This window comes from Podarcis raffonei, chromosome 3 (genome assembly GCF_027172205.1).
Source record: "Podarcis raffonei isolate rPodRaf1 chromosome 3, rPodRaf1.pri, whole genome shotgun sequence".
Classification (NCBI taxonomy): domain Eukaryota; kingdom Metazoa; phylum Chordata; class Lepidosauria; order Squamata; family Lacertidae; genus Podarcis; species Podarcis raffonei.
The window spans coordinates 100,200,673-100,225,435 of NC_070604.1; the positions used below are offsets into that span (position 1 = coordinate 100,200,673).

A 24,763-nucleotide genomic window follows, 5' to 3' on the forward strand; every position below is an offset into this window, starting at 1 on the left:
GCTTAGCGGCTTAGCGGATCAGCTGATAAGCAGCTTAGCGGATCAGCTGATAAGCGACTTAGCGGATCAGCTGATAAGCGGCTTAGCGGATCAGCTGATAAGCGGCTTAGCGGATCAGCTGATAAGCGGCTTAGCGGATCAGCTGATAAGCGGCTTAGCGGCTTGGGGAAAGGGGGGGGAGGAAAAAAACCCGGCAGGAACTCGCAAGACATTTTCGTCTTGCGAAGCAAGCCCAAAGGAAATTCGTTTTGCGAAGCACCTCCAAAACGGAAAACCCTTTCGCCTAGCGGGTTTTCCGTCTTGCGAGGCATTCGTCTTGCGGGGCACCACTGTATTTCTATTGGATTTCTATTTGTGGGGGGAATGGTTAAAGGCTCAAAGGCTGCCTTTCCCCATATGGACTGACCCAAATCCCACATTCATCCTCTGAGGCCTTTCTTTGTATGTCTCCTCCACGAGAGGTCTGGAGGGTGGCAACACGGGAACAGGCCTTTTCTGCAGTGGCTCCCCTTTTGCAGAATACTCTCCACAGGGAAGTTCAGCTGTTGTCTTCATTATACACATTACAGTGGTACCTCGGGTTACAGATGCTTTGGGTTATGCGTTTTCAGGTTACGGACACACCGAAACCCGGAAGTACCAGAACAGGTTACTTCCTGTTTTGGCATTCACACATGCGCAGAACTGCTAGGTTGCGCTTTGTGCATGCACAGAAGCGCCGAATCACATCACGCGTGTGCACAGACGCGGCACTGCGGGTTGCTAACGTGCCTCCCACACGGATCATGTTCGCAACCCAAGGTTCTACTGTATACATCTTTAGGCACCAGACGAAAATGTTCCCCTTCAACCTTTTGGCTGAAATGTGTTTATGGAAGGGGGAGGGGGTTATTGGTTTGTTTGTTTTGGTTTTTGTTATGCATTTTGTGTTTTTTATATTGTAATTTTATGTTGTGAATAGCCCTGAATCTACAGATGAAGGGCAGTATACAAATTTAATACAACAACATCCACACATTTGTTAATTGCACAAATGGCATGTCACTTAGTTGAACCCTGAGTCTGAATATCTGTGAGAAAACAGGATATAAATGCCAAACATGGTGTGTAAAGCCATGACACTAAGTAAATTTATAATTAAAGTCTCAGTACTGTGAATTATTTCTAAATATGTATCTGATCATGTAACAATAAAGCAAATGCTTCCAGATAATACTTTCTGTTCTGTTAGCAGAAAACAACCTGTTGGTTTTCAAAGCAGATGAGCAAGCTAGCTAAAGACAAAAATCAAATAACTTTGAGCTGAAGGAAGAAGGTACTGATCCACGTAAAAAAACTGTTCTGAGAATGTACAATTCTAATGCTTCATCTACAAGTAAAATCAGGTCAAAGTAGTAGACGACAATATATATGAGCACAAACTCACAGACCAACTGTAAAGTGAGAATCCACAATTCTGAAAATATGTAAACCAGATACGTGAGGGAAAAATATTTACATAATTACTTTGATATAGAATGAGAAAGGTCACGTGATGCATCTAAAACTTCAGGCAGCCATGTAAGTCCATTGGGGTGGGGGGAGTTAATCCAAGAGCAACAGTAGTGTAATACCTTCTATTGCGACAAAATTTAGTGAGCAAGATTTTAAGTTCCTCAGAAATTATTTTTCATACTGAATTCTCTTTCCAGCAAAGAAGGGAGGAATAAGAAAAATGAATTGTTTTAGGGCCTGAACTTTTGGGAACCAATCTTTGGATAGGCTAATTACATGATTCCTCCCTAGGCCAATGCTGCTCTCCCCAGGTAATGTATGCATGTGACCCCAGACACACTTATTTACTCTTTAATGAGCATAGAGTAATTGCAACTTTAAGTGTTCAGTACCTGTGGGTACGAAACACATGAAGGGACTAGCAGAAACATAACCCTGCCCCCTCAAAGATGGCACATGCACCAGTCAGACTTTTCCATCCAAAGTGTGATTGGCATCAGTTTGAAGGAGTCCCCTTCTACATGCGTAAGGTTTCCACTGTGTGGATGAGAACTCAGATTAAGAAGGTGGGGTAGCCCTGTGTGATCAGTTCCAATTGGCCCTGAATGCCTAAATAAGGCTTTCAGCAATCCTCCCAGTTTTGATCCCCTCAACACAACTCTGTAAGTGGCAGAAAAAACTACACTCATTTATCTTCTCATACAAAAAGCCACGAACAAACTCCAAGTTTCTGCATCTCCCCTCCTCAGAAGGAGTTGGAGAATTCTCAATACACCGCCAACCATCTGTGCCACATAATCCCATACATCTTAGAAGACGAAACAAAACAATGGGTGCAAGTGGAGATAGAGATAATTGGAAACATCCCCACCTCAGTGTACCCATTAAACCCCGGCATCATCTTGGAAGCGAACATGACACGGAGGGAAGGTTTGGTAACCTACTCCCACATAATCATCTTTGTGTTAGTTCAATTCCTGCTAAGCCAAAAACTTTTCACAGGCCCCAAGGCTAGCACCTGCAAGCCATCTTCTGCTGCTGCTGGGGATATATGAGTGAAATGCACATGGGTAACAGCTGTTGAGATTTGAAAGACTGAATGGGTGTTATTCTGGTTCCCTGGCTTTTTTTTTTTTAAAAAAAGGGTTGGATATCTCTACCATTACTACCAATATAGTGGTATATCTCCTCTATAGAAATAGATATAAAGACAGATGAAGGATCAGACAGTTTCCTACTTATTGAATATCACTCATTGGAAATGTTTGTGTCTCTGATATTTTCCAAGTACATAAACTCAAGGTCATCTTAAGGACTTTATTTTCCTTTCCTTCTTAGACTTCAAGCCACAGACTGGTGGGTTGGCAGGGTAGGGGGATTGAATGAAGCAGTCCTAGCTACATACAAGCTTTGCTCCGTTCTCCCAATACTGTCTTCATGCTTTCTACAATATGGCATTCTATACCTGGAAGAGTTCCCACCCATTCTGCATCCTGCAAACTGCCTTTTCCTTCAAATCACCCTCAAAAGACTTCTACACCTACAATACGTCTTTTTCACCACAACAAACTCCACCGCCTCTTTATTATTGATTGATTGATTTTAGGGATTTATAACCCATTCTTTAACAGTTCCCAGGGCAGCTTACATAAGTTTAAGTGACAACAAAACAAATTAAAACAAAAACCAAACCCATTATATGCTCATCACATGTATCATAAAGGTAAAGGGACCCCTGACCATTAGGTCCAGTCGTGGACGACTCTGTGGTTATGACGCTCATCTTGCTTTATTGGCCGAGGGAGCCAGCGTACAGCTTCCGGGTCATGTGGCCAGCATGACTAAGCCGCTTCTGGCGAACCAGAGCAGCACACAGAAACGCCGTTTACCTTCCCACTGGAGCGGTACCTATTTATCTACTTGCACTTTGACGTGCTTTCGAACTGCTAGGTTGGCAGGAGCACACGTATCATACCAAAATCCTATTTTTTGATAATTCTGTGCAAGGCAAAAAGTGTATCAAGTTAGTTATAAGGATAAACTTGGGTAAAAAAGAATTTTTTATGACAGGGGTAGGAAATCTGTAATCTTGGGTTGGAGCTCCCACCATCTCTGGCCAAGGATCATGCTGGGTGTGGCTGATGGAAGTTGGTTTCCATATTTATCTGGAAGGTACCAGGTCCCCATCACTACTTAGTGCATCATGCCTTGAGTATTTTAGAATTATATTTTATGTAAAAGCACTGACAATTCTGTTCTTTTTTATGATAATTATATCAAAACAGCAATGTTCTTTTATTATGTTTATGTATGCCCATTGATATGCAAGCTTGTTGTGCTAAATGTTTATTCTTTGTATTTTCTTATTTTTAATATGTGCATTTTTTTCAACAATGCAATTTTAAAAATTTCTTCTTATTTGAGATGTTTTGTTTGTAGCTCACACTTGTTAACCCCAAAGGGTTCTGGAGCAGAGAACAATTAAAACAATAAATTAAAACAACTGTGCATCAAAACCAAAATATTAAAACAGTAGAACATTCTTCAAAATCGCATAATAGCAGAACTAGTAAAATTAATTTCTCTACCTATGAGGGGGAATCCTGCCCTTGGAAACCTTCTCCCAACCTCCATAAAACAGGTTCACCATCAATACCTCCTTAGAAGACAAGGCAAAAAATGTGGCATTCTGTTGTTGCATCTTGATCAGATGTCATTTCAACACATTCTGGAATGTGGGTAGTATGCCAATCTGGGGTGGGATACTTGTTTTCTATTACATTGAAACATTTTTTAAAGGCCACATACAGGGAAAAGATATGGGGAGGACACTCCTTCTGCTCTAACAGTGCCCTGGATCTGGCAGTTGCTGAACCTCAAATTCTCCCTTCCTCAACCCTGTTTTTCTCTGCTTGATAAAAACTGGCTACAGCAAAGCCTCTCTAGGAGGCTGCATATGCTCTACTACTGGGCTACAGTCCTTCCTTAAATAGGTACCACAACCATGGATCTTATGGTTATGGAGAAGTACTGTGCCTCACAAGGCCAGCATCCATGACAAATCCAGTAAATGTTGTGGGTGTGAAATCAGGTTTTCTAGATGTTTGGCAGCCATTCCTCCTTTAGAAGAATGTTCTTTGAGTAATTGTACTTGATAAACTACACAGACACACACCATGTTTTACTTGCAAATCCTTGCCAATAAACAACTGGGATCATGCCTCATCACTAGGGTACACCTGATCCTGTGAACAGCTAAATCACTGCAAAACACTACAACACTAGCCGATAAACCTAAAATTATTTCTGGTATCTTAAGGATTTAACGGGCACGTGTCCTCTTCTCCTTGAATAAGTAGTATTAGGCAGCAACATGCAGAGTTAAACAGAAGTATTAACTCCAGTCGTGTTGTTCACTTAATAGTAAAAGAGAAAGGAGGGGAAATGATTTCAGACATAACCATCCTTCACCACAGAATGCATGCAAGCTGATGCAGTCTTTAATCTCCCCACAACAGCATACATTATGACAAACCGCTTGGACGCAGCACAATTCAACATGTAACCCTATCTTCAAAACCTTCAGATCAATTACAATCAATGGGATTTTTGCCAGTGACTTGGATAGAAGGTGGGTTTGCACCCACAGTGTGGTAGGAAAATTTTAATGTTCACTAACTATAAACACATTACAAACATCAGCCTTTTCCAGGAGCCTACAGTCTGTTACTGCTTTTAACTTGGCAGCTTGTAGCTGGAAGAATCTGATGCTGAATTGTTTGGAGGGGAAAAGGCATCTGGAAAGAAACAAGACACTAGGTTATCAAAAATGATTCAGTTTGTTCCTTTTTGTCAGCCTGCTTTAAAAAAATAAAATAAAACTGTCATGAAAGCAGCTTTAAAAAGCATTTCACATCTTCCCCTGCACTCTTTTATTTTCACTATTAAAAATAAAATCTTTTCTAAGGAGGCCCACTTCTATGTTAGACTCTATGTAATACTGATACGGCTGAAAGGGCTGTTGCTGAAAAGGCAAAGATGTTATTTAATTGCCATTATTGTTGTTGTTATTATTTCTACCACCCTCAAAAAAGCTAATTCAAAAAAGGCCATACTAAGGGCTAATCCAGCCTTCCTTTTGTGCCACATTTCTAGGCACAGGTCTGGGCTTTAAAGCTCTGTGTCACAGCAGGGTGGAATTTTTTGTCCCAGTGCATTCCCTGAGAAAACCTGTATTTTACTGCTGAACTGGAGCAAACAGCAAACAGGTTTTCCATGCAAAGCATGGTGCAGAAGGAAGTGTGGATGAGCACTAATGTACCCTTTGAGAAAGGCTATAGAAGATATGTACTAATGATTTCCCTTAAGAATTCCAAAGAAAACTAACCAAAACATCATGTGCAAATTCACCTAAATAGTAAATTTGCTAATTTGCTTGTAAATTAGTTTGTTGAACACTTAGCTAGATCCACAGCAGCAAGCTATAGTCAAGCCATGATTATGTCTGGAACAGTTATGCTTATGTGAAATTAAATGAGAATTGTATTTAGACTACCTACACCCATATGAATCTGCATGGGTCCTGCTCTCTGGCCTGCAATGAAAGTTAATTAGATTAGGAGATATCAGAGAAAGTGATGGCTCTACATTTTTGGAAGTCTCTCCCTAAAATACATATGGCTTTGTCTGTCTACCTATCAAAATATTATCATTCTTGTTTTAATTGTTTGAAATCTACCTTAGGAGCATTTTTGCCCTAAAAAGTGAGTCATAAAATTATTAAATAAATAAATGAACTCAAAATGAAAACTCGAGAATCTAATTAACTAGATTACTGGTTGATGAGATAGCCTCTTGGGATGGTAGGGACAACACAGATTGCAAGACAAGAGCAGTGAATTGCAAACTGTGATCTAGTGGCCCGTGATACTCCTCAGAAGCTTATTAAGAGGATGTCAATGAGAACATAAGTAGCAGAAGAGAAAATTCCTGAAATATAGCTTTCCCGCATTACTACTGATCTTCCAACACACCATGGGTCATAGATTTTTAAGTTCCAGGATGCACCATCAGGTTACACAAGCAGTGCTGGATTTATGTATAGGCCAAGTAGGCTGAAACCTAGGGCCTCTAAATCTAGAGGGGCTCCCCAGCCCCCCCCAGGGGGCAGACTCCCCTCTCCCAAAATTGCAAACCCAATACTTCATGCGAGGGCAGGGTAACTCGGGCCCAGCAACTATGAGACTCGGGGCCAGCCAGTGGGTCCCAATTTGAAACTCTAGGGACCAACTTGAAAAATATTTGTGGGGCCCTAGTTCACAGCCAAAATCTGCAGAATCTTAGAGATATAAATCCATGTGCTAGGTCATTTTCACAAGGTCAGCAAAGCCCTTCAGAAATCAGACCTGTTATTGAGTTCTTGTGCAAGTTTGTACAGTTTACTTCTGGATTTTGATGAGCTTGAGAAACAAACAAAAGCCACCTTGCCAAATATTAACTACAAAACAAGGAGACAAAGAGTGAGGGGACAGCAAAGAAATGGCAGAAGTGAACCTGATGCCTTAAGCAGCACTTTCTTCAAGAGATAAGTTTAGGTTAAAATCCTTTATTCCTATATTAGATGCACTTGAAGCCAATTTTAAAAGAAGTCCTGTATACAGTGATGTTGCACAATTGTTTTTCCATTCTTGCTATTCTGATAGCATCTAAGCAAGAAATTCAGTAAGGTGTTGAACTGTTGATGGAAGCATACCCAGAAGATATTGACCTGAAACTTATTGATGAACTTCTGCACTTTCACCTGTGAGACAAAGCCATAGGCTTACAGCAGAGCACTCTCTGTCTCATACAGACTTTTATCAAATTATATACAAGGAAAAAATTCAGATGCGACTATTTCTTAGCTTTATGGTCACTAACTGCTCGGGAAAGACGAGTTTTTCAAGACTCAGACGAATTGAAAATGAATTAAGGGCCTCAATGTCTCCAGAGAGATTGTCCACACTGAGCATTCTGTACATTGAAAGTGACAAACTTAGACAAACAAATTTTGATGAAGTTTTCTGATGTCCTTTAGAGCAGAAATTGTGAATTGCAGAACTGTAAATACCCATCATCATCCTTGGCTTCAATTTTGTTTATAACACTCTTCCATTTTCTTGTAGGAGGGTGAGGAATTGCAAAGGGCCTCACAAGTGGAGAAGCCTAGGGCCTCTCTTCATCTAAATCTGGCCCTTTCTATTCGCTTGTTATATGTGGCTGATCATCTTTGGCTGGCTGCAGTGGGATTTGCTTGTGCGTGGGTGAGGGGGTTGTCAGATTAACTTAGCCATATTGAATCATATGCTGTCAGTGGGTTATGAGCTCTTTAGAGTGTGAGTGGGCATTGTTATCGTGGAAGATGTTCAGTAGGGCCAGTTCTGGGGTAACTTCTAGTACCTGCTTAGTTATTTTGCTTCTGGTATGACTGTGCACACTCCTTTTCTGACTGGGTCCTTGATTACTTGGTTTGGTGGGATCTGCTGGTTCAGACACAGCATATGTCTGAGAAGGCCCCACATGGGATCATGGGGAGGAGGTGCGAGGAAAAAACTGTTGTGACATTGATTTCTTTGGCAACTTGGAAGGGCTGCGGTGGGATCCAGAAATGGCAACCTGGAGCCCCCCTGAGCACTTAACTGCTCTCTTCTCCATCAGCTTGGGAGCTTTTTCTGAGACGCTTGCGGGGTATGATAGCATCCTTTGTTGTCTGAACAGCTTTATCAAGATGCTAACAGATCTGCCTGCCTTTGATCAGTTGTGCTTTAAGGGAAGCTCACCAGACCTCTGATTCTTTAATATTTTCCAGCCCAGATAGATGTTAACCAAAGGATCTCATAATAGTCATCTCCTTGCAGGTGCAAGGAAGCATAGGAGAATCAGATGCACCACAAGAGCATCTTGGATGGAATGGCTTTCAAAAAAAGGCTAGACAACTGCATGGAGGCCTATCAAAGCAACTAGCCATGATGGTTATGCTCAGCCTCACCTGTTGGAGAGAGCAATGCTTCTGAAAAGCACTTGCTGGAAGCCACAGACTCCCCAAATGTGTTCCACAAGGACCCCTTCCTTCCCTCTGCCCCAGTACCTGAGGGTCATCACGTCTCTCCAGGGATTTGGCCAGAACAAAGTGTATGTTGAGGAAAGGCTCCCTCCCCGCAAAGAAAATGGAGGAATCAGCAGTGCCTGGCTCCCAGCCATGCTAGCACCAGTCTGGCGCATGAGGGTTGGGGACACGGGAAGGAAGCATTCCTATAGTATAGGGCACTCAATTGGCATTTCCACCTACCTGAACTCGGAGCCTTTCCCATCTTGTTCTGGCCTGCCTCTCTCCTAAGAAAGATGCAAGCTCTTGCTGGAAGCCACTGGTAGGGAGAGTGTCCTATGATTCCCAAATGTTTCAGAAGCCTCTTTCTGTTCCTTTAGCTGCTTGATATAATCACAGCATGGCAGGGTTGGAAGAGATTCCAAGGGTTATCTAGTCCAACCCCGGGCAATGCAAGGATCCTGCCCACAGCCAGCCCTGGCTGGGCTCCAAACTCCAGCCTTCTGGTTACCATTGCAATTCTGCATGGTGTGAGGATAGGGGAGAGAGAAATGTGTTGCTTACACACTCATAACACTGATATGAAACCCACGCCATGCAGCCCTTTCAATAACTAAAGTCTAAAGGGCTGTCACATGGAGGATGGAACAAGTTTGTTTTCACCTGTTCCAGAGGCGCTTAGGGCCTGAAGCAGTGACTCCCCTTCCTTGGATATTTTTAAGCAACGCTTGGATGGCCATCGGCCATGGATCATCTAGTTGAGATTCCTTCATTGTAGGGATTGGACCCTCGGGGTCCCTTCCAATTCTATAATTCTATGATGCTATGTTTTAAAGAGCATCCAATGTGCCTTTAAAGCACATGACTTCCCCCGAAAGGATTCGTGCCTTTGTGGCTTCCTTCTCACAGACCTACAATCCCCATAACCCCTAACAAAGTACAGTTCCCAGGATTATTTGGGGGAAGACACCTGCTTTTTAGAACAGGGATAAAGAACCTGCAGTTTGCTCACCCCCATTTCCTAGGAACCTGGAATGGGAAGCTCAAGTGCTTCTAACAGTATGGTTATAGGGAGCAGTGTGTATAAAATATTGAATGTAATAGGGTTATTAAGGTAATTGTATCAGAATTATTATGGGAAGGTTAAGGAGGGAGGGAGGGGGAAAGAGAGATTGTGGAATTCTGGTGGTGAGTGATGACTGGATGAGGATTTGAAAGGAGTTTGAATGCAGTTGTGAGTCAGTTGAGAGCGGTGGGTTCTGGAGGGTTCTTTTCTAGTGTCATAGGTTTATGTTCTGGTTCTAATGATGTAAAAGGGGTGGGGGCTCTTTAAATACTGGGAGCTGCTACACACTCCTTTTCTTCTTTAAAAATATAATAATTTCCCCTCGTTTTCAAAAGCACACACACTGTCTCTTTCTTCAGTTACATTTGTTGTGAGACATTGGTGTTATATGCAGTAGAGGGTTGGGGGAAAAAGAGAACACAAGGCATTTAAATGCTATGACCAAACACTTCTGAATTATGTGTACATCCTAGAATAAAACCCAGAATCCTCTGCAGTGCACCAGGTCCCTCAACAGACAAACTGACATACCCTGAAAGCATAACATTTGAAAACCACTAGCTCATGAAAACTGAAAGACAAAGCACTATAACAACGAAGGGAATTTCTTCCAGAAGATTCGGCAGGCATTCACGCTTTTGACTTTCAGGTGGCTCTTGAAGACTGGTTTTATGCCAACAGGCCCATGCAGTTGTTTAATTTTTCTTGAGTAGCCAGTAGGGACGCACAAATATGTCCATTTCTGTTTCTTTCAGTTATTCCAACCTTAAACTCAGTTCTTCACATATGCACATCTGTTTGCAAATTATTTTTTTAAAGTCCTCATTAAAATTCATCAGCATTTGAGTGCGAATTTCTCCTAATATACATGTTTGTATGCAATTTTCCTGAACAAGATGCATTTTTGTATTTGTTTTCAATAATATATACATTTATATGCATATCTTACACTAGTTTATGTATTTTTCTACATGTTACTTGGCTGGAGAACTGCGTTGCATAGGAGTGCAAATTTATTAGATTCAGAGCTATTTATTCTAAAAGGAGAATAATAGTATCTTGAAGTGCCATATCTGCTTGAAGTAACTGTCATTCTTATAATATTTTAAGTTTTATATATGTACTTCATTATTTATATAAAATGTAAAATGAGAAATAAGAGAAAAATTATAGGAAATATTACATGTTGAAACATGTTTAATCATAGCTTGATCTTCTCATATTGGTAAGTCATCTTTTCAAAATATTCCCATGCTAAAAAAAGAAAAGAAAAAAGATTAATATGGCCACCTAGAGGTGAAAAGAATAATCCTAAAGCAGCCCATATTTGTTTCTGAGTATTTTAAACTAATAATCATGAAACAAGTATATCTTGAGCTGGTATGCCTGCCAGGGAACACCAGAAAAATATCAGTACAATGCACTGGTACATAGTACTTTGTTTTACTAGCATAACTATTATTATAGTTCAACCTAGTATAACGACGCAAGCTTTCTGATTGGTTTGGCCAGCTAAACTTGTAGTCCTTTTTTCAGACTATGGTAAAATATGAGTTTACAAAACTGTGCTTTTTACAGTATTCAATGAGGTAGGATTTTACTAGTCTGCTCTTCAATACAAAGATTGCCATAATTTTAATTTAAATCAGCAGCAATGAAGTTAAAAAAATTAATATAATAATTCTTGAAAAGAACTGCATATTATTTTGGGAAGTGTGAATTAGATAACTTGCATTCTATGTGCTGTAAGTGAGTAGTTAAATTCAATCAATCAATCAATCAATCAATCGTCAGGGAGAGGGTACAAACCTATGATATGCATCTAGTTACCACACAGACCATTAAGGCATGATATTACACACCCACACCCTTATCTATCTATCCATATACACACAGCTATTTGTGTGTATCATATCCACCTTGTACTATAATGTGTATATTTTTTGTATTATGCACACATCTGTTCCTAATGAAATTATCCTAGGAGTGGTAACTCTGTTTCTATCAAAGGAATCTTTTTTTCTCCACACAGTATATGTATGTGCCAAATGTTAAGCCACTGAATGGCAGTGATTGATGTGTAAAATTCATTTCAGATGGAAAGTGCTCCATAAAATTTCATTCCTTAAAATCCATTATTTAGCAGATATCCTTAGGAAAGGACAAAGCTCAGTGGCAGAGCACACACTTTGCATGCAAAATTTTAAAAAACTCCAAAACAATATCCCTAGGCGCTCCAATATAAAATCCAGAAAGGTTCAATCCCTGAGGTTTAGAGAAAATCCCAGTGAGCTTGCTGTAGCCGCAGTGAGGTTAGGCTACTCAGCTTGTAGAAGATAAGCTCAATAATATAGTGAAACAATCCAGATCTGTGTTCAGGGTAGGTATTCATTACATAGCAGTGAATCTTTATCTTTAGTTGGGGTTTGTTGGGCACTTTTCTTCCTGCACCAATTTTCCAAAGCATGCAAGTTACCCCAGCAGAGACAGATCAAGCCCAACTTAACTATTTTCTATAAAATTTATATAGGTTGCATTCACAGTTGAATATATAAAACTGAGCATTTGCGGTATTGAAATCTCATCATACTTTCTAAAACAGAAATCTTTGCAGGTCCCTCTGAATCCTTCCACTAGAGTAACAAAAATTATAGATACAGATTTCATATCTGTAGGTCATATGCCCTTAAAAAAAGCTGCAAGTAGAAAACACAATAACATATCAGTTATTGTGACACTACTACATATGTAACACTACAGTTATATGTAACACTACTACATATCAGTTATGTTTATACTGACCTTGCATGGGAGTTGAAGAAGAATCTATAGATAGCAGTGTATCCTAAAGAGGTCATCTTTAGCCTGTATGACAGAGCAGTGGAGTCTAGGGTAGGAACAGAAAACCTCTGGCATTCTAGATGTTGGACTCCACTTGCCATTGTCAGGGATGAAGGAAGGTATAGTAGAATCTGGTGACTGAAGTTGAGTATGTTTCTCCCTATCTCAGAGGCAATGAGTACCATAAAGGGTCTAGTGTACTCCTTCCTCCAAAGCTGTGATTCTGCCAGTGGGTCAGATCCTATCAATCATGTTAATACTGGTGCAGTTAGGAAAATATTCCTTTCATTCCTCAAGGTGACTTCAAACAATTCAGTGTGGTTTAGATATAATTCTCATAGGTATAAAACTATATATATAAACTCACAATGAATAATAATCTTCCTAATTCTTTCTATTAGCTAAAAATACTATTTAAATAACTATTAAGTACTATTTTGGGATATGAGAACTTACCACAGTGGTACCTTGGGTTAAGAACTTAATTTGTTCTGGAGGTCCGTTCTTAACCTGAAACTGTTCTTAACCTGAGGTACCACTTTAGCTAATGGGGCCTCCTGCTGCCGCCATGCCGCCACCGAGCAATTTCTGATCTCATCCTGAAGCAAAGTTCTTAACCCGAGGTACTATTTCTGGGTCAGCGGAGTCTGTAACCTGAAGTGTCTGTAACCCGAGGTACCACTGTATATATTTTGAAAGACGGCTTTTCCATTTCTTTGGCCACCTCATGAGATACTGTTGTCAAACTTGGAACAAGGGCTTCTGAGACTGGGGCACTGGTTTTCATTGGTGTTGGGCATCCAGCCACCATTTTGAATCAAGATGTTGGTCTGAAATGTGACTTTTGTGTGACTTCATCCGGTTTTTGGTGTGATGGGTATAACTGTGCTGATTTCAAACTCAGCACAAGGGTTTCCAAGATGGGAACTGCAGTTTTCATCAACACTGGGATGCTAGCTACCAATGGGACATTGTGCATATGGACAAATCCATCATTTCACAAATGGAGTATTGATTGGTGGGGAAAGACTCACACCGTCTATACAACATTGTATCCTTTTAAGTACTTTTAAGACAATCAAATCTGCTTTTCACCCTCCATTGACTCATGGAACCTTATGGAGAGACACTTTAATTTGATTGCCTTTCTTGGAACATCTAAAACTACAACCAGCATCCACTATTTTCTTTTCTTTTCTGTGCAAATACTATGCTCTGTTTTCTTTGTATGAGTATGTTTGTTACTTGAAATTAAAAAACAAATTTAAAAATAATAAACTGATACAAAAAAGTAGAAGTCTGATGCTCCTGACAGGAAGTAGTATGAAATGACAAAATAGGAGCAGGGCTGTGAACTGCTGCTGCCCCATGCACTATAGCAGATGTGAATGCAATTCACCACATCTTGTCTTATTTTCACAATGCAAGCATATCCCCTTTATTATTTCTGTTGAACGTTTAAAATGTCCCTTGATGTCCATCACTTCTAATTTCAGAGAGAAACTTTTTTTAAAAGTTCTTTAAAAGTTATACAGGCTGGTAGTGCTTGTTAGCCTCCTTTATGGCCTGCTGGTTCCTGCTTTCTCAGCCACTATAGTCCTATGCTGCGCAGATTTTTCTCCATCACGAATCTGATGCAACTGTGAACGTCATTCATTATGTTTTCCTGCATTCAAAGTAAATTTATTTGTGATATTGTAGTAATATTTCAAAAGTTTCTTAAACGGAAATAATTTAGAAATAGCCTAAATATGTTCATACATTTTAGGAGAATATGTACTGATGCTTCTAGTATAAGAGTCAGTTCTAACAATACCCTGACAGACAACTTGTGTTTAAATGGTCCATGTACTTCAGCATTGTTAACATTAAAGCTGCAAAGTCATGTAAGATCATGACTCCTTTTTTGACTGAAATGCTGAGATCACATGTGAGTTCAAATTTCTGAAGTTACATTGCACAAGTAATAGACTGATAGTGTGAGCCAATTTTCAGTGAGAGTTCCAGAAAAACATCTACTTCTGCTTCATTGACTATACAAAACCCTTTGACTGTGTCAACCACAGCAAACTATGGCAAGTTCTTAAAGAAATGGGAGTGCCTCATCACCTCATCTGTCTCCTGAGAAATCTCTATGTGGGACAAGAAGCTACAGTTAGAACTGGATATGGAACAACTGATTGGTTCAAAATTGGGCAAGGAGTACAACAAGGCTGTATATTGTCTCCCTGTTTATTTAACTTATATGCAGAATTCATCATGTGAAAGGCCGGGCTGGATGAACCCCAAACCGGAATTAAGATTGCCGGAAGAAATATCAACAACCTCAGATATGCAGATGACACAACCTTGATGGCAGAAAGTGAGGAGGAATTAAAGAACATTTTAATGAGGGTGAAAGAGGAGAGCGCAAAATATGGTCTGAAGCTCAACATCAAAAAAACTAAGATCATGGCCACTAGTCCCATCACCTCCTGGCAAATAGAAGGGGAAGAAATGGAGGTAGTGAGGGATTTTACTTTCTCGGGCTCCATTATCACTGCAGATGGTGACAGCAGCCACAAAATTAAAAGACGCCTGCTTCTTGGGAGAAAAGCAATGACAAACCTATACAGCATCTTAAAAAACAGAGACATCACCTTGACAACAAAGGTCCACATAGTTAAAGCTATGGTTTTCCCAGGAGTGATGTATGGATGTAAGAGCTGGACCATAAAGAAGGCTGATCGCCGAAGATTCAATGTTTTTGAATTATGGTGCTGGAGGAGTCTCTTGAGAGTCCCATGGACTGCAAGAAGATCAAACCTAGCCATTCTTAAGGAGATCAGCCCTGAGTGCTCACTGGAAGGACAGATCCTGAAGCTGAGACTCCAATACTTTGGCCACCTCATGAGAAGAGAAGACTCCCTGGAAAAGACCCTGATGTTGGGAAAGATGGAGAGCACAAGGAGAAGGGGACGACAGAGGACGAGATGGTTGGGCAGTGTTCTCGAAGCTACGAACATGTGTTTGACCAAGCTGTGGGAGGCAGTGGAAGACAGGAGTGCCTGGCATGCTCTGGTCCATGGGGTCATGAAGAGTCGGACACAACTAAACAACAACAATCAAGAGTTATGTTGCTAGAACCATAAAAAGTGGGGAAGATAACAGGGATGAGAAACTCCTGGCCCTCCAGATGTTATGCTATGTTGCAACTCCCATCATCCCTGTCATTTGGCTATGCTGGCTGGGACTGGTGGGAGTTGGAGTACACAAAATATCTGGAGGCCACAGGTTCCCCTTCCCTGTCCTAGAGAGCCAGCTCCATTTCTATTAGCAAAAGTTGTCCTACTTGGTCACCTAGAGCAGGTGTCTTCAAACCTTTCAGACTAAGGATCGACTTGTAACCCAAACATGCATTTAAGGACCCATTTCTTAATATTTTACCCTATATTTGTATGGTGGTAGTAATCCTGTTGCGACCTACTTTGAATCAGGCTGCAACCCAGTAGGCTGCACCCTAACGGATGAAGACCTATGGCAATTCTGACTCATTCCTATTGAGAAAGTGACTGGCTATTTACAAGCCTAGTTCTGTGTTGTTTCCAGTAACACAAATGTAAATCTTAATTTACTCTACCTGACGAACTAATACTTAGAGTAAACCTACTGAAATGAATGACACAGTCATTATGAAATCAGTCCATTGGTTTCAGTGTCTACTTGGAGTATGACTTAGACGGATACAATCGTATGACTTCAGTTTGATTTATGCATGAATAGCTACATAGAGTTGAATCAGAAATGTTTTCAGTCAGTACATTTGATGCTACAGAAGAAAGATCAGAGTGGTGGATTGTCAGAAGAAGGGCATGGCAGGTTGTATTGTCCCCCTAAGCCAACACTTTGATTATTATTTTAGAGAGTTTCCTGGTCTCTCACCAGTATTCCTGCACTATGCCTTACACAATCTAATATGCAAATATACCAACAGATCTAGAAAGAACTACAAATCCCTCCCACACACATTTACTAGACACAAAGCCTGCTGATCGTAATTACACCAGTCTTGCATGTTTCACGTCCAGTTTTTGCAATAGTGAAGCATCAGGTAAGCATAGAATCTTACACAGATGAGAAGGATAGGTGATAGTCCTTTGCATATCAATTACTTCTAACTGCAAATTGCCATATATTTCAATACAGCCTCTATATCATGGGTAGGCAAACTAAGGCCCAGGGGCCGGATCCGGCCCAATCACCTTCTAAATCTGGCCTGTGGACGGTCCGGGAATCAGTGTGTTTTTACATGAGTAGAATGTATCCTTTTATTTAAAATGCATCTCTGGGTTATTTGTGGGGCATAAGAATTCGTTAATTTTCCCTCCCCAAAATATAGTCCAGCCACCACAAGGTCTGAGGGACAGTGGACCAGCCCCCTGCTGAAAAAGTTTGCTGACCCCGGCTCTATATAGTGAATAGGCAAGTGTGAGGGGAAGAGGAAATACTATAGAAACCTTAGAGAACTTCACATGAAGCCAGAGAGGTAATGAGTAGGCATTCATCCTTGCTCTTTCAGGAATGAGCAGATCAACTCAGCAATGTCCTATTTCACTGCCTTATGAAAAATCATAAGGATTCCAGCCATAGCACCAACACTGCATCATGTCAAAATCTGCTAAAGTTCTAATAGGATCAATGATAGTCATAACATCATTAAAGCATGCTAGGAACTTGACTGAACATAAGACAATGATCTACCTAAAAGTGAGGCTACATCAAAGGGAGATGAGGGAAGCAGTGTCTCACCATCAGTCTGTAGAGAAATAACCAGGCTCTTCCCCCAATCAACTGTCAATGGGCAGCAGCCATTACATCAGGTGACAGCAGAAAGAAGCAAGTCACTCCATTGGCTTGGCTGAGAGACCAGCAACTTTGGATCCCTCTTTTCCTTGAACTCTTTGTAATTAAACATTAGTGCCTGGGTTTGCTTTCCCCCCCTCTTCTATCTCAATCTATTTTTTATTTTTTATTGTATCTTTTAGACTGGAAGCCTGAGGACATGGACTGTATGGTTACCTATAAGAACGTAAGACTAGGATGTTGATCATTTCCAAAGACTCCTTTCAAGCTGACTAAAGACTTTCCATTATTTTACTATGAGGAAAAAGGAGTCTAAACTTATTTGCCACTTTAGAAAGGGAAGAAGTAATGCCTGCCTCAAAGGGTCGCAAAACACTTAAGTTACCTTAAGAAAAAGCAGAAGGAACTATCTCAAAGGTGGAAAGAAAACGCATTTCGTTAACATCACGCAAACATTTTCTAATTTTTGGCAAGGCCAAAGTTGGTAAGACTCTTTGTTAGGGAAATGTGATTTGCAAAAAATATCTTATGAAAACACTTCATTAATTAGTAGTTAACACAATATGCCCTAAATGAAGCAGGAAATATTAATTAATATAAGAAAAAGCCTTTTGGATCAGCCAGTGACCCATCTGATCCATCCTGTTCTCACAGTGGCCAACCAGATGCCTATGGGAAGCCTGCAAGAAACACCTGAGGACAACCGCACTATCCCTACTAGTGATTCTCAGCAAATGGCAGTCAAATACATATTTCATCCAACAGTGGATGTACAACATAATTGGTTGAGAAGCTGAGACTTTCAGATGAAAGACAAAACAACAGACTATTCAAATAAACTTATGCCCTACTTTTATTATCTCAGAGACAGATTCTATCTCCCTTTTAACTAGTCCCCAATCCAAAATTATATGTCTGTTGTTGATGATGAATCACTTGATGATGATTCCCTGACCCAAACTCTGAGCACACACCAGAATTCCATGACCTTATTAGAAGTCATCTAAGACAGAAAAGATAAGCGTCACACATGGTATGGTACCTTAGACTCTGGGCATTCCCTTGGACATTACAGTATGGTAATGATGATGAATACATTTATGAATAATCTTCCAAGGTGATTTACAGACATTATGTGCCAACAGGTCATCAGTATTATGTGTTTCTTCCTAATTTACCCGACTAACTTTTTTTCTGACTCAGAATAGGTCCTTAAATAAACTGACACATTTATGTAAAACTCTAAATAAATTCTGCTATGGTTACACAACTGAACCAGATCATCACCAGAGTTCTCAAAACGTGAGTTTTCTATCATCCAGCTGGTATAGAAGTCTCAGAGGATGTCTTATCTGGTATTCCAGTAAGAATATAATAGGGCTAGAACATGTACCTTTAGGAATATAATAGGGCTAGAACATGTACCTTTAGCTCACAACAACAGTGATTTCTTAACAATCTCATTTATAAACAGAGTCAGTGCAAACCAGGGTGACCAGATGAAAAAGAGGAGCGCACCTTTAAGACCTGCATAGAGGAGGTAAATTTGGAATGGTGTTGCTTGTATGACAAGTAACACATGCTGAAAACTCCTCTTTTACATAGCTATTAAAGGCACAGAGCCCTGTCTTTTTCATCTAGTCACCCTAAAACCACCATATACCAAAGGCAATTCATTATCAGGAAATGTTTACAAACTTTCCCATACATAACAATAAATTGTAAACTGCTATGCTTTTCGTTAAACGTTTCCCATATGAATATAGGTGAAATGCTTGGAAAGCACTAAGCTCTCAGAAGGTAAAAAGATCAATAAAAGAAATCCAGTCTTTCCCCCTAAATCCCTAACTATTTCAGTCAGGGTTTTAGATTTTACTGGCACCTTTACAGATAATATCTTGCAACCGCTGTATCTTTATCTTATGGTGTTTTTTGATGAATGTGAAATAAGATGAAGTAAAAACTATTGTAAATAATGTCATACCTTCATCTATTGAGGCTTCACTACTGTACCCATCATACTCTGCAGACAGAGGGCTATATTTTTGTCTGGTTTCCCAAATATAGTTTTTCTGTTGTCTGTTATCGCCTGCTGGTGGCCTTGAACTTTGTGTTCTGGATAAGGCTTCGTGATATTTACCCAGTGCCTCATCTTCACTTTCAGATGATGAACCATGTTGATCTTTATTTATGTATGAGTTGTCTATTTTGGAAAAAAGGAGGGGGGAATGATAACAGATGGCACCATAAAGGAGAGTGCTAAAATTATAATGGGTAAACATTTAACTGTTAATACATTTTTTTCCCTAAACAGAAGGTAATATAGTTCACATTTTAACCCAGTTTAGGCAAGAGCTCAAACTTCACAATAAATGTATTATCCCTAACATAATTATTTTTTGTTTCTGTTATTCCTGGAAATATTTATTTTAGCCTGAAATAATCAGGCTTTTAAAGGGATGAACCAAGGTTGTTTCCTAAATACATGCCTTTTACTGCAGCCCATGGGGAAGATTCCCCCCCCCCATGCATTTCATTTTGTTTTGTCTTCCCTCTTTGCCCTATCACCCTTAGTGGATTCAGAAAGCTCTTCTGTAACTTGATATAGGGGGTTTATCCTTCTTGTTAGATAGATACATTTATGTCAGCATTTGTTTTCGTGTATAACTGCAAAGTTTGGGATACCTTCATGGTTTCGCTAGCAATAGCTTTAGATGTTTGTTTTCCTTCAATTATTAGAGATGTGAAATAGCCTATTTTATCATTTATGTATTGACTGATTTTAGAGGAAATATATTTTCAATTATATTTATTTATTTTAGATATATATATTTTAGACTTGTTGCATTACCACTTCATGATTTGTATGTTAGTTTTCTCTCTTTTAGTATTACTCCTCATGAAAAGCTATATGTAGCTTATGTTAGGTTCCCAGATATTATTTCTTATAATAAAACATCTGCACACTATGTCCTGAAGCACCAAGTACGGTAAACAAACGCATATAAATATAGAATTCAAGAATCATGTACAAAATAATCTTGTTATGCAGTGAAATCCGTTGAAAGATGTAGCAAAATTTAAGGGAACAGAAAGATTTTTTTTTTAAGTTGATTAATCACTATTCAAAAGTTAGTAGCATTAATCAGGAAAGAAAATATGTAACCAGTTTTCAAGGAGTATGAATAAAATTAGATAAAGCAAATTTCAGAGAAAATAATATACATATCACAAAGAGTTTCTACTAAGGAGACTGTTTTAAAGATCATTATGAATGAAATCTAAAAAACAGTTGGGAAAAGAAGTATGTAGTAAAAGATCCAGGAAAGGCCACATGGATAAAGTATGATATAAGACACCTCACCTTTTTCTGGTGTCTTCTTACTACTCACTTCTTTTGAAAAACATTCTGATTGCTTAGCCTTTTCCTTTTTACTTTCTTTTGAAAGAATAGATGGTGCATTTTCTTCCTGCTTTGTTACAGACTGTCTGTGGCCATCCGAAAATGGTTTGCATTTCTTTTCTTTTACATCATGAACCCCATGAGCTTTTTTAGACTTTAACTTCTGCAATTTTGGAGTTTGCTCTTCATTTTTTTCTGAATTCCTGGAATCAAAACTGTGCACTTCTTTGGTGTTTTTGAAGTCAAGTCCTGGTGATCTTTGTTTTGCTTTTTTATGTAACAGGCCCTCATTTTGTTCTACTACAGCATGCAATTCTTGATTTAGTTCTTTATTAAGGGATGCGTCTGTTCTATATGTACTGCAGTTCTGCCTAGTATCTTTTGGAAAGGTAACATTTTTCAAGTCTTCTTTCTCTTTATTTTCCTCTTTATCTACTATAGATTTATCTTCTTGGGCGGTAGCAGTATCATCTGTCCGAAGGCTGTTGATCATACTTGTTACCTGTTCTGTAACTGAGTCAGCTACTGTATAGCTGACATCTCCAACAGCACTGGTTAGATCATCTACAGCATTACTGAGTGTGTCAACCAGAGAAGACATAGAAGGAAGACTCAGATTTTGTTGAAAATTTTTGAAAAATGCCATGTTTTGATTGTTAGTACATTATTGCTTTGAAAATATGTTATTCCTCAAATGCATTGCTATTGTATTTTTTTCAAGTATCCTAAACTCTATCCTTTAAATTGTGGACTCTGCAGATTAGTCATCCTCTGAATTCTGTTACCTTAAAAGCAATAAATAGGAGCAAGTGTTTGCTACTACACGAAGCCAAAATCAACTGATAAAAATCTATTCTGTTTTTTATGTTGCGTTGTATGTTGTATTGTATAACATAACGAGACATTTTAAATATTATATGTAAATTGTTGAATTTACTCTACACCTGCAAAGAAAAAGTTTAAATGTATTTAAATAATATATTATAAAGACAGATATACTACATTGTTTCAAAACACTAGCATATACCCCACATTGTATCGGTTATTAAGAAACCATAAAACATAATTCTTAACATTGGACTACATTCTTAACATTGTATTCACCCAGACCACAATAATTCTGCACCCATGGCCAAGAGTCTGTACAAATTCTGTACAAATATAAGCATACAACCCCAGTAAAATCAACAAGTTTATGCAGTCTAAATTCTGTGTTGAACTGCGGTCATGGAATATAATTCAGTTCAAATATGATTATTGTGTGTTTTCCCTCTAACTTTTAATGAATGATACACTGCAAATAAAAGAGGTTCGTCCTACCACTTTTGAGATTCAGAAATATCTAAGATTTTGTCCCTCATAATTGAGAAAATATGGTTTCCTGGTATATAAAAGCTGTGATCTAATTATTCTTATTAAGCATATTTGGGAAATATAAAACCATTTGTTTCTTTCCACTATCTAAAACGTCAACCCCTTACACAACATTCAACAGACCCCAAAGCTATTAAATTCTGACTAAGCACTACAGATGGATTAGTAAAAGTATTTTGGACTATATAAGATATTTATTTTATTCAAGTCAAACTTTTATGCCTACATAACATTATTCATATGATATTACACCAGGGGTTTGCTGTCTTTCAAAGCCATAGACCATAGAATTTGATACTTACAAAGTTTGTCCTGTGAATTTTTTCTGGCATTGTATCGTGAATTGAGGTCTGGGAAACCTCCAACATTCTCAAAACACATCTTCTTGTTAATATATAGAAAAAGAATCAACAACAGGATAATAAACAGTCCAACTGCTGACAGAAATCCAACTGCCTCAGGAGATACTAGAAAAAACACAAACAATGACCAGAATGGAAAGCCAACACATTTCATTAAACTAGATTGTTAGTAAATCACACCCAGACCCAAACTTCCATGCAAGTACATAATAGGGAGAAGATGAAACACGAGGCCTAGTTTCATATTCCCCTTCATTCAAGTGGTTACATGGGCACACTGCCTTTTCAGTGGTGGTAACAAGTCTGTAGAACTCCATACCCAGGGAAGTTGTTTTGCTTCTTTTTTGTTAGTTTTTAGGCATCAGGCCAACATGGTTTTATTTTAGGCTCAACAGAGTTTATAGAATAGAATTCAACTGCTGGTGCTTTGAATGTTTTATTTAACTCTTTTACCTTGTTTCATTTATTTGTTCTTTAAGTTATTTACTAACATTTATTATATTATCATATTGTTTATATATTTGCCTTGTAGAGTTAAAAGAATAAAATAAAAACCCTTAATAAATAAATGTTAATTGCTATCATTTTCATTACAATATAATTTTTCAGCCTACTTTCAATCAAGTCATCAATCACAGATCTACTGTCAAGACCAATGTGTGTATATATATCCCCATCCTGCCAATTGTGAAATCTACGTGGCTTTGGCTGAATACGACAGCAATTTTATGTCTACTTTTATGAATTGTGTTTACTTTTGTATTTCATAAAAGCAACGTGACCCATTAATGAACATAATGTTTAAATCAAAGTTTAAAATCACATCCTTAGGATTATAACTAGGATTTTTTTTTGCTGCAAATAAACAGTTACCACACATGGAGATCTATGTGGAACCTGTCATTGTGAATGAATTCAACACATGCTTTCTCATGTCCACTACAGATATATAGTAAAATCTTTGACTTGGTCAGGTAACAAATTGACAGCCATGTTTAATGTGTTGATTGGATCCCACACCTGTCAGTAATCTGGACCTGGTTTTGAAGCCACTGCTTTCTCACTCCATCTTCCTGTTCTCTTTGCTTGCCTCCAGATTGACTAGTGGCCATCCAACACCCTCTGAAGTTCTAACATTTAGTCTTCCAAGGGTCTAGACACACATTTCTAATTTTATTGTATGACGTTTCGTTAAGGATTAGTGCTTGTAGTACAGAGCAACCACTATAGAGGGATTTGCCTGCATTTCTGTATGTCTACAAGTCTGTGGCTGTAAGAGACTGTGAATCTGGGGTTGCCGCACCATCTTGAGTACTTCCACATTCACTTTAGCTATGCCTGCCACTGGCATGCAGCCCTGTTTTCATCTCTAAATTGTTAACAATGCCTTGCTTTAATGCTGCATCAAATTTATGAAAAATACTTGCTGTTTCAATAGACTTTTTATCAAGTTGTGGCCAATGCCTTCAAGCATGCAGTGTTTCATTTGCCCCCATTTACTTTGACAGACTACAATGCCACAGCACAGAAAACAACAACATCATCAGATGAACAGCACTGAAAGATCACAGAACAATTGAATTCAAACCCTTTTATTGTAAAAGGGTACATATTTCATAATCTTTGGAGTCTGTTAGAACCCAAATGCATAAAATAGTTATTAGGGTTTTTAAAAAGTAAAAAGGTAAGTGATTAACTACATATTCTTGAATTTGTGACTAGCCCCATTTTATTGCAGAAGTTACTCCTGCCTATACAGTTCTTCTGCAAGGGCACTGTCCCAATAGGATAACACATTTTTCAGCCACAGAGCATAGCTGGTTTGCTTATTAGCTTAATGTTAAATTTATTGTTTAATATGATAATATCAATTATAGATCTAAGGTCATTTTCTGAGGTTAAGAGAATACAGCAATTAATACCTTACGAAAGAATGATACCTTAGCTTCAGCTAGACTAATTAATTATTCATCTACCTTAACACCAAATGCAAGTATTTGGAATTATCTATCTTGTATCAATTTGCATACATGAACCCATCTTTAGGACTATAAGCAGCCTGATTTTATCACATGTGAAATACATGACTATTCTGATAGTTTTCTTAAACCTGTAACCAGCATTTCTATAACCCCATGAGGGATTATGTACAATACAGTATACTATGCTGTTTGCATTCCACTGTTTAACATTAAGCATTTAATTCTCTTAAATTAACTATTAAGCACAATTATTTTATGGACAGATAGTAATAGTGACTCTCATAAAATTAAATATAAGGAATTAAACACAATTAT

General features: G+C 38.7%; 1 protein-coding gene and 1 long non-coding RNA gene across 9 annotated transcripts in view; both read right to left on the bottom strand.

The window, feature by feature from the left end:
- Positions 1–24,763, bottom strand: part of SYT14 (synaptotagmin 14) — a 76,742-nt gene that overhangs the window by 34,875 nt on the left and 17,104 nt on the right. For 4 of the 8 annotated variants that reach the window (XM_053383266.1, XM_053383265.1, XM_053383270.1 and 1 more), the window contains 2 exons: positions 22,407–22,571; positions 19,312–19,530 (listed from right to left, as the gene is read on the bottom strand). In XM_053383266.1, coding sequence (XP_053239241.1) covers positions 19,312–19,530; positions 22,407–22,571 — 384 coding nt within the window. Of the gene's footprint in view, positions 1–19,311; positions 19,531–20,691; positions 21,391–22,406; positions 22,572–24,763 lie in introns of those variants that run through there. The other 4 variants (XM_053383264.1, XM_053383263.1, XM_053383268.1 and 1 more) reach the window with 3 other exon arrangements.
- LOC128411178 (uncharacterized) lies at positions 18,163–19,304 on the bottom strand. Its single transcript, XR_008329711.1, has 2 exons — positions 18,753–19,304; positions 18,163–18,720 (listed from the first exon to the last, which is right to left on the bottom strand). It is a non-coding gene; the product is annotated as an uncharacterized LOC128411178 (long non-coding RNA).